Source organism: Pinus tabuliformis, chromosome 1_2 (genome assembly GCF_031772625.1).
Source record: "Pinus tabuliformis cultivar Carrire ecotype Pingquan chromosome 1_2, CPIR1, whole genome shotgun sequence".
In the NCBI taxonomy this organism is placed as follows: Eukaryota; Viridiplantae; Streptophyta; class Pinopsida; order Pinales; family Pinaceae; genus Pinus; species Pinus tabuliformis.
Window position 1 is genome coordinate 903,142,260 of NC_142298.1, and position 11,447 is coordinate 903,153,706.

The 11,447-nt window shown below is 33.7% G+C and overlaps 1 protein-coding gene across 1 annotated transcript; it reads right to left on the reverse strand.

Annotated features, from left to right (window-relative positions):
• Positions 1 to 2,524: 2,524 nt before the first annotated feature.
• On the reverse strand, positions 2,525 to 6,352 carry LOC149208872 (alpha-galactosidase-like). Its single transcript, XM_089394163.1, has 15 exons — positions 6,228 to 6,352; positions 6,085 to 6,143; positions 5,900 to 5,956; positions 5,778 to 5,812; positions 5,553 to 5,656; positions 5,360 to 5,435; positions 5,211 to 5,269; positions 4,920 to 4,985; positions 4,746 to 4,829; positions 4,555 to 4,619; positions 4,350 to 4,432; positions 3,948 to 4,038; positions 3,803 to 3,852; positions 3,314 to 3,454; positions 2,525 to 2,869 (listed from the first exon to the last, which is right to left on the reverse strand). The coding sequence occupies exons 1-15, from the start codon at positions 6,350 to 6,352 to the stop codon at positions 2,780 to 2,782; spliced, it is 1,185 nt and encodes a 394-aa protein (XP_089250289.1). The 3' UTR covers positions 2,525 to 2,779.
• Between the last annotated feature and the right edge of the window lie 5,095 nt (positions 6,353 to 11,447).

Here is an 11,447-nt window from a genome sequence, read left to right on the forward strand (position 1 = left end):
GGGTATGGCAGTTAATACTGACAAGACTAAAGCCATGATCATTAAATCCAAAAAGATCACCCATGGTAGTTTCGTCTATGATAACCATTGTCTTGAGCAGGTTTCTTTTTATAAATATTTTGGTATTGACTTTCCTCATCAGCTCAACTGGAATTATAAACATCGAGAAAAAAATTATTGAAGGTTGAAAAGCTTATTATGAGCTTGAAAACGAATGCAAGTGAGCAAATATTTACATTTGGAGTAAAAAAACTGTTCCGTTTTTAGACTCTCGTCACCCCTATTATCTTATATGGATGTGAGGTTTGCGGGTGCAGTATACCTAGGTAGTCGTGGATAAATATTGAGATGATCCAAAAGTAATTCATGACTTATAACCTCAAGATCAAGGGAAATGCTCCCTATCCTATCCTCTTGATCGAAGCTAGGTTGTCCCCCATTGAAAGTGTGGCTATGTTTATATATATGATATATAAGAAGAAGCTTCACAATATGGAATTCAAGAGGCTCCAAAAAATTGCTTTTAACTTTAGTGAAACCCCCACCTATGCTTCAAGCGAGGGTGGCATCAAGATGCTCAATCTTGGCTCAACCTTTGAGGGATTAAGGAGGAGATCATCATAGGAAGTAAGAACAGTATCAAAGGTACTATTACCTCCAGTTTTAAGGACAAAATGTGGGATACAAAGGAGCTAGAGGGTAAAAGGAAGCTAAGGTATTATAAGGAGGTGATCAACCCCACCCTCGATAACCAGAATTATTTCTCTATGTTGACTAGCACTAAGAAGAAAATGAATATCACTAGGATTAGAACTAACTCTCACGAGCTTCAAAGTGAGACCGGGCAGTGGTCTACTCCCAAGGCTCCCTAGGACTATAGAATTTTTCGGATTTGTGATACTAAGAAGGTGTAAGATGAAATGCACATCCTTTTAGACTACCCAACTCTTACCCACGTCCACTCTCAATTCCCTACCGTGAGCTGCACCTTCAATCTTCTTGACTTAGTAAACCAGCCCAACTATAGCGAACTTAGAACGCTTCTTTCCTTACTCTTTATCAAAAAAATAGCATTTTACATTTAAAACCAAAACCATAATCATATCTATATTTATAAAATATAATTTTAATTAAAAAACAAAACAAAACCAAAAACACCTAAAATTACTTAATATTAAAACATATTTATATTCATACTTATTAAATATAAGTTCACGATAAAAAAAACTACACATCTAAAATTACAAAATAATGTATGATTACAAAATAATGTATGAAATTTAAGAGGCATAAAGCATAACCATATTCATATTTATAACATATAATTTTAGGTCGAGAAAAAACAACTATTCATGCACGAAATTATGGAAGGTAAATTATTTATTATATTAATTACATCAAATTGATTTATTTGCATTTTCATTATATTTTAACATTTTTATTTGATTAAAAGTATTTTTGTTAGAATATGGAAATAAGTTAATGGATTAAGACATAGAGATATATAGGAGGAGTGAAACTCTGTCTTTTTATGGATCATTGGAGGTAGAACTTTGCTTTCTTATGGATTATCAACTTATTTAAGGTGGTTAAATTTTTCTAGAATAAGAATGTTAAGTCAACTTGAATTCTCTTATAACAACCAAAAATAACAATCCTCAATACTAATTTGACAACTAAATTATGATAAATTCTATTGTATACAACAAAAAAAACAGATAACTTTGTTTACCACAATCTTTAAAATAAAAATAAAAACCAAAACTAGATAGTTTAATTTAAAAATCGTTATATAATCAGATCCCCGGTGAACGAGAGAATGCCAAAGCTAAAACATTTAAACTTCACATTCAAACTTCGCCTATCTCCAATGTTCTCCAACAATGTTTTGCTTGAAACATCGAACATTAACCTGTCCAATATTGTCACTTGCTGAAATTTTAACAGTTTTCAGAGATAGGATGAAATCTTAGAGATCAATATTGTCCCTTGTACAAGCCTCGACGGTTTCTAGAGCTGAAGGAGATATTAAGTTCAATATTGTCCCTGGTACAAATCTTTAGCTAACATCATTATTTCCCATGGTTGAAATTTTAACGGTTTTTTGGAGTTATCCAAATCTCAACAAATCCTGTATCAAAATCTTTGACCAAATATCCATTATCATAAACTCCGGATTCCATTATTTTTTTTACATAGACCGAACATTGCTTACCTGGAATACAATTTCAGAATTATTCTTCACTTGGTTTCAGCCACGGTTTTTTGGAGTTATCAAAATCTCAACAAATCCTATATCAAAATATTCTTCACTTGGTTTCAGCCACGGTTTTTTGGAGTTATCAAAATCTCAACAAATCCTATATCAAAATCTTTCACCAAATATCCATTATCATAAACTCTGGATTCCAATATCTCTTTTACATAGACCGAACATTGCTTACATCGAATACAATTTCAGAATTATTCTTCACTTGATTTCAGCCTTATAAGAAATGAACAGGAGGGGGTGAAGCATGGCCCCTTATTATTTATTTTTAGGTACGAAATAATTGTATATAACTTCAATTACATTATTTCTTTATGAAAGCCTAGGCAACAATTTTATATAACTTCAATTACAATATTTATTTATTAAAGCCTCATGCATCCCACTTTGGTTGTGCATGATATTATGACCGAGAAAAACTACAGAACCTATATTTAAGCAATAGCTTAAATTATAATTCGACGATGCTTCGTATTCTTAAGCAGAAGAATCCGTTGTTCTGCCTAGGATTTAGCCCGAAATAGGGTTGAGAATGTACATTTTGCAACCATGTGAAGGAACGTATGATGTTAGGCTGCCACTTACATTGCGATATTTTTGCTGCAATGTCAAAATAGAAGAAAGTCACTATCAGGCCACTCTCTAACAATACATCTGCAATCTACCCTCTCAAACCCCTTTTAGGATGCATTGACTTGATCCAGAGATTGAGCCTTCAGGTGCTCCCAGACACAAGTCCCAGATCAGCAGCTCACACTTACCAATGCTTTACATATTTGCCTCATACACTTTGGCAATTGTTGGGTTCAGACTTTGGGAAGCCCTATAACCAAGCTGAGCTGCTGATTAGAGTATTGTGTGTCAGGGCAGATGAAGGTTTGTTCTCCGCAATGCATCCAAGAGGGTATTTGTGCCCAATTGTTTCAGTGAGGTACGTATAAGATTATGTGAAACCCCACAGAAGTACCCAAACTTCTTTGTGGTACTTGTAATAATGATGTGGAAAAAGGAATATAATACGGAAAAAAGAGTAAGTAGTCATACAGTCCACAAGTTTTTAGCTTGAACAACTGCATCATTGGGTAGGCCAATGTCAGTCCATTTGGCGGTAATAGATGCCGACGAACCACTTCTGTTCCATAGGACTATGGCAACTCTGCTGTTGGACAGCGGCCCAGCCCAAACCTGCATACGTTCAGAAAATATGTCAGATTTACCATACATAAATTGAAAATGTAATGTATATGCAAATTTGGTATTTTTTTGGAAAAAATATGATAGTCTGGGTATTTGAACTGTTCTTTTTATAATGGAAATGGACTTAACACCACTAAAAACCAGGAGCGCCCAAAATCCTGATTTCCAAAAAATTCTACCAAAATCAAATGGAATTTCTTTTGTTTAAAAATTACATATATCTATATAATTTGACATGATGAATGATTATATACCGCACGGTATGAAATTTATAAATCCAGAGAGTGAATTAATCTCCATGGAAATTAAATATCTAACCTACAAATGAATTCATACCTCAAGGTCTCCTTGCTTGCTGACTTTTTTGCCTTGAACTCCTAATGAATCTGCAACAATCCAATACAGTTTGTAGATATCGAATAACACGATCAACTCTGAAATATACACTTCGATAATTTTCTTGCAATTCTATAAACCTGACCTTGGTTGACACTAATGACATCCTCGTTGCCTAAAATCGCTAGAGTTTCAGACGATGCAGACCTTATATCACATCCAATCACCAGGGGTGCCTGTAGGATATCCGATTTCATTATCTTTCAGCAGTAGATCATGAAAGTACAAAGCTTATGAAAGAGATTGTCAATTTATAACTTGTAAATAGGACGTATAGAGAGGAGTGAACTCGTTGAATCTCCATCAACTCTTCTGTTATCATTTCCTTTTCCGTGTTCTATTCTATTCCTTTTCCCTTTCGATTTGTTCTTTTCTAGTCTTGTTTTTCGTTCAGCTATTATCACAAAGCTCTATAATAATCTATTGCTAATTTTTCAATTATTTATTAAGTTTCTAACCAGATATTTTAGAAGTTGTAGATTGTTACCTTCATTAAAGCCCATATGCTGAAGTGTGACACATATTCGTTAGTGTTCAAATTGGTATTTCCAACCTCCAACATGTCAGGATCTGGTTCAAGGAATCAAAAAATACAAAGTGCAAATTGGAGATCTCAGATTGGAATTCCTCATAGAATTATTAGCATCAGCATTATGACCATTTACAAGATATCCAATGAGTTTTTAGTTTACCGTTCCATCCACCAGGCCCTGCATATGCTGCCCACTCGTTATTCTGATCAGCTATTGATGTGATGCTAAGAGAAACCATTTAAAATCAGGTTATTAAAGTGGAAAATTACATAAAACACCAGAATGTATATTGCTCAATTTCAAACATTTAGAAGACGCTATTCTTTCCATGAATCTATTCACTCTCTCACATTTCCCAATTATCTTTAATGTCTCCTGTAGTTCTCCAACTGTTTGCTAGTTTGGGTGCCCAAGTTGCAGGATTCTCCTGACCCCTGCAGAATCAATATACAACAAACCAAGCTTTTGGGTTACCATGCTTTTTCGATTAAACTCAGACACTTATGTTTACAAACGCCCCTTACCATTCACACATTGAATAGAATATCGGGTGGCCTGCCTCGCTAAGAGCCTTACTCATTTTTTGGTACCTGTATATTTCCCAGATGACACGGATATTAGATAGAACTCTAGACACATGTATATGGAATTCCATACTAATATTAGATAGAATTATAACACAAGTATAGAAATAGATAGAATTCTAGACACATGTATGGAAAGCCTGTCCATGGAATTCCATGCTAATATTAGATAGAATTCTAACACAAGTATAGAAAGCTCGTCCATCAAACACAAGTAGAGATAGTGTGTACCTATCGTAAACATTTATTCCCTCATTATTGCAGTTATCATATTTCAGATAGTCTATCCCCTGAACATAGCCACCCTTGTTAGTATTGCTGATGGGATGCTTCAACAAATCTATAATAAGAAATGAGAAAATCTATTGACAGGAAGTTACCCATGATGCAAACGTTCTAGCATCTTGCTCCTCGTGTCCAAGGGAACCGGGCATGGTAGTAGCGCATGTAAGGGTTCTGGCCAAGTATACCAAGCACAAAATTAACTGAATCAGCAAGAAAAAACGAGGAAAATAAGATTATTGACCTAGTAAAACATGGTTTAATTGATCTAATCTAACATATTAAACTGACCCAGCATCAGAATATATTCCAAGCTTGAGTCCCTTAGAGTGTACGTAGTCTGCCAGTGCCTTCATGCCCGAAGGAAATGTTGAAGCTTTAGCAACCAGATTACCCTGACAATATGGAAGTTCTGTTGATCAACAATTACTGCCTCCAACTAAATAACTCAGTCTAAATCAAGGGAAAAACGCTATAATTTGACTCTTATCTGTTATGTTGAAACTATTCTAATACCTGCGCATCTCGGCTCAGCTCAGCCCAAGTGTCATCTGAATCAGTTTAACAATATAGAATTAGCTACTTGGTTACTGGTTGTTAGTTCGTAAACAGAAGACATGAAAAATATGTCAAATTACCTATATTCACATACTCATATCCGACCCTTGATAATCCAGTGGAAACAAGTGCATCAGCTGTATCATGCAAATTCACAAGAAGCACTGAATTAGAAATCCTATTTTGAGTGAACTATAAAGATTCATTATAATGAAAAAAACCAGCCCCAAAAGATGACTGTTTACAAGCTAGATAAACAAGCTACCTGTTTCACGAAAAATATTTTCATCGATGTTCCAGCCAAAATGATTGTAATTGTTCCATCTGCGTAACTAAACACACCCACGTCAATATAGGCTTGTATCACAATTATATATCATTATAGCAGAGAGTCCTAGAATACCTTACCCCATCGGAGGCGTTCTGCCAAGCCCATTGGATGATAAGTGCCTGTGAATTGTACCAGCTGCATTGGCCCGATTCCACAAGCCAATTACAAAAAACCCCACCAGCAAAACAGATGCTATCTTCATATTTTCCTGATAGGAATAAGTCCACCGAACTGTTTCTATGATACGCAATCCTAAACTGGCTTATATGGCTATTATGGGACTCTGATTCTATGGGACTCTATGATTCTAAGCCTACTGGCTTTTATACATAGTGTGGGGCTCCGTGATCTCGTTTTTTGGGGTTGATTAATAGGAACATGGCCTGATAGCACTAAAGTTGGCCTGATACCACTAAAGCATCCTAATCCACCGCGAAAGCATGCTAATTCGATAATCGAATAAAGAAAATCATTATTGTCACAATTATTTTATTTTCAATGTTTTGTCATGTGATTCGCCGTAGGAGTTCCTATTTCAACGCTAGGCCGATAGGGCGCCGTTGACTTTTTTTCTAATTTGGATAGCGCATCGCTGGCTTTATTTCATATTTTTTTTAATTTAATTGAATGGATCAGATTTAACCTGTGCAGATATACATAGAATATACTTCGTCTGACTCTCAGATCCATGGGTGTGGAGCGAGGGAGAGCGAAACGATGGAAAATAAGATACTTAATTTTGTGGCTGTTAAATTTGGAAGAAGGCGGCTGCGGCGGCGGCGGTACGAAACGAACCACTTATGACGAACTGCGCGGAGATCTTATATTCCCCGTTAGTTACATGAAGATCTTATAGTCCGCGATCTGTGCGTTTTAATATTATCTATAGCAAATTAACTTATCAATTAAAGAAAGCTTGCGATTTTTATATTAATTAATGAAAGCTTCTCCGTGCTAGCCATTCCCGAGATATCGTCAGGTATTTGCTATTTCTCCAGTAAAAACATGACAGTCATTTACAACTTCAATATCCACTGCACGTCATCTTAGATAGACCTCCGCATCTGTAACGCTACAGAGTATGAACGAGGCTTCTGCTGCATTTCTTGCTAGAATTATGAGGAAGTTTGGTATAAGAAATTCTTGAAAACTGTGTTATGACTCATGAGTGACGCTTAAGAATTGGGAACCTCGTTTTTAAGGCTTTATAGCACTGTTAGGCTCTACCACGGCTAACCCTCCGGTCTGTTCTGAGTCCTGACCTCTGTGTTATTCGCCGTTGCAACCGTCGGAAATCGCAGAAACACAATGTATCCCATGACGCTCTCCCAACTTAAAACCATATCATGAAAGTATGTAATTATAAAAAGAAATTTTTTGAAAATTAGGTTATTTGGAAAATCTATTCTTACGATCACATGAGATATAATTATTTTATAAATTTTAAAAAGTCAATTATAACATATATGCTGAGAATTGAACTCACGCAATTCAAAAGAACTAATTCTTTACCAATTAATTAAAATATCTTAAATTAATTAAAAAATATAATATTTTTTAAATTATAAAATGGAATACTATTATTAATTTTATCAACATCCTAGTGGGTAGATGATATTTGGATAATACAAAGCATTTTAATTATATTGTTTGACTGCATAAGTAAATTTTTATGGGTTAAATCTAATTTAAATAAAATAATAATATTTATATTAAATTTATTTTTTAAATTGAATAAAAGGATTAGATAATAAATGAGTAGTTTATTTTTTTTTCTTTTTATTTTTTTTGGAGTATCTTTTAAATAGCAATGTTTTTCTATTAATTATATTATTAAGATCTTAATGATGTAATTATTACGAAAGATATTATTAGTTACAATATGGATCCCAAAAGTCTTAGAACTAGTATTTTTAAAGTTCACTTTTAATAAGAATAGGTAAGGGCTTGCATGTTTGAGTAGGTAGTTTTCACAATTCAAGTGATTAGAAGTTTTTTAGGGTGTTGAATTACATGTTTGAATTTGGTAGTTTATACAATTTAAGTGCTTGATAATTTTAGAGGTATTAAATTTGAATAAAAACATTTTCGGAAGAAATCACATCAGAAGAATTAAGTCGACGCGTTTCGAACCAACCTAGTGATTCATCATCAGGGCAAGATGTGATATTCGTATTTAAGCTTTTGTGATCTATATTCTGAATAAAAACATTTTCGAAAGAAATCACATTAGAAGAATTAAATCGACGTGTTTCAAACCAACTTATGTGGTTTATCATCAGGACAAAATGATGAACCACATAGATTGGTCTCAAAAGCGTCGACCTAATTCTTCTATGTGATTTCTTCCAAAAATATTTTTATTCAAAATATAAATCACAAAAGCTTAAATACAAATATCGTATATTATTATACATTCAAAAATATAATTTAATAAACAAAAAAATTACCATTTTCAAAAAATTGAATCTTATATTTTAAAAAACAAAAAATAACTAAACCATAAAATAGTGAAACAACCAATAAATAATAACTAATATAAAATTTAAATATATATCTTTTTAAACTTAAAAAAATTACTATGCAAACAAAATTTAGAAATCTCTTAAATTCAAAACACACAAACCATATTTAAATATTTAAAATAATAATTATCGAGATAGTTCTATTTAATTCTGATATAAACTAAAATGGACAAGTCTATTAAAGTAGATCAGCTATTAAACCTAGTAAACCACACCTATGAAACTTATATACCTAGGGTAATTGAGTTGGTGGACGAATGAACATCCGTGCAAACGTATCATCTATTGAATTGGTAAAACTATCGTAAATGTGGGTCGAACACGTCGAGAGCAACCGTTTAAAATGGGCATCCACACACAACCACTGATGTGTAAAATTTAAAATGTTTAAAGAAAATTTGAAAATCCCAGAGCTATGACGACCAGAAATCCATTGATTCGTTCAAGTGTCGAATGTTAAAGGGAATCCAATTTTTGCTTTGCTAGATTTGTCCACAAATTTTCGGAGCTTTCTTGGGTGAGCATATAATGTCATTTTTATATTTTAAAATAAGCTTTTATAAATTATTTTATAATCCTTCACTTTACGATTTTTTCCATTTTATTATTTTATAGTTTGTTATATTAATCTTAGATTTCTTAGATTTCACTTATTAATATATTAGTTTAATATATTAGATTTATAATATAGTATATATTAAGTTAATATGTATGTCATATATCAATCATAATCAATTATGGTCAACTATGGTTTATCATGGTCAATCATGGTAAATATGAAAATCAATCATGGTAATCCATGGTCCAACATCATATTGTTACAAATATTGTTCTATATGAATATCAACCTTATGTGAACTATGGTCAACCATGGTCAATGGTGGTCAACCATCATCAACCATTGCCAACAATGGTCAAACATCACATTTTGACAAAGATTGTCTCAATATGAAAATCAATCATGATCATCCATGGTCACATTGTGTCGGCCAACCATGGTCAACCATTGTCAACCATGGTCCAACATCGCATTGTGACAAATATTGTCTAAATCTTAAAACTAATCATGGTCAATATGAAAATCAACCATGGTCAATCATGGTCAATTGTGGTCAACCATGGTCTAACGTCACATTGTGACAAACGTTGCCTCAATATGAACATCAATTGTATGTGAAGCATGGTCAACCATGGTCAATGATGGTCAATCATCATCAACCATTATCAACCATGGTTGAATGTCGCATTTTGACAAAGATTGTCTCAATATGAAAATCAACCATAATCACATTGTGTTAAAGATTGCCTCATGGTCCAACATCACATTGTGACAACCATGGTCAACCTTGGTCCAACATCGCATTCTGACAAAGTTTGTCTTAATATGAAAATCAACCATGGGAAACCATCATCAATCATGGTCAACCAAGGCCAAGCAAGTTCCAATGTCCCATTATGAGAAAGATTCTCTCAATATGAAAATTGATCATGGTCAACTGTGGTCAACGACGGTCCAACAATGCATTCTGACAAAGATTGTATCAATATGAAAATCAACCACGGTTAACCGTGGTCAACCATGTTTATTTTAGGGTTTATAAAATTTATCTTAGGGTTTATATAGCATAGGTTTACAATATTAATCCCTTTGGTTTATTAATGCCTTGGGTTTATTAAACTCAGGGTTTATCAATCCCTTGGGTTTATTAATCTAAGTGTTCTTATTCCTAGGGTATAATATTATTGATATGGTTTATAATCTTAAAATCAATCATGGCCAACCATTGTCTATCATGGTCAATCATTGTTAAAATGAAAATCAACCATGGTCAGTCACGGTCAATCATGGTCAACCATGGTCCAATGTCACATTGTTACAAATATTGTCTCAATATGAACATTAACCTTATGTGAACCATCATCAACCATGCTCAACCATGGTCAATGATGGTCAACCATCATCAAGCTTTGTTAACCATGTCCCAACGTCACATTTTGATAAAGATTGTCTCAATATGAAAAACAACCATGGTCATCCATGATCAATAACCATGGTAACAATGTGTTGGTCAACAATGGTCAACAATGTTCAATCATTATCAACCATGGTCCACCATGGTCAAAAGTCGCATTCTGACAAAGATTGTCTCAATCTTAAAATCAGCCATGTTCTATCATGGTGAGTATGAAAATCAACCATGGTTAGTCATGGTCAACCATGGGCAAATGTCACATTGTGACAAATGTTGTCTCAATATAAACATCAACCATATGTGAATCATGGTCAACCATGGTCAATTATGGTAAATCATTATCAACCATTGTCAACCATGGTCGAACATCACATTTCGACAAAGATTGTCTCAATATAAAAATCAGCCATGGTCAATAACCATGGTCACATTATGTTAAGGATTGTCTCATGGTCCAACGTCATATTGTGACAACCATGGTCAACCTTGGTCCAACCTCACATTCTAACATAGACTATCTAAATATGAAAATCAACCATCATCCATTGTCCAATGTCTCATTGTGGGAAATATTCTCTCAATATGAAAATCGATCATGGTCAACCATGGTCAACCATGCTTCAATAGCACATTGTGACAAAGATTGTCTCAATATGGAAATCAACCATCATCTTCTGTGGTCAACCATCTTTGTTTTAGGGTTAATAATATTTATCTTAGGGTTTATATAGCTTGGGTTTATAATATCAATCCCTTGGGTTTATTAATCTAACGTTTCATATTTCTAGGGTATAATAAT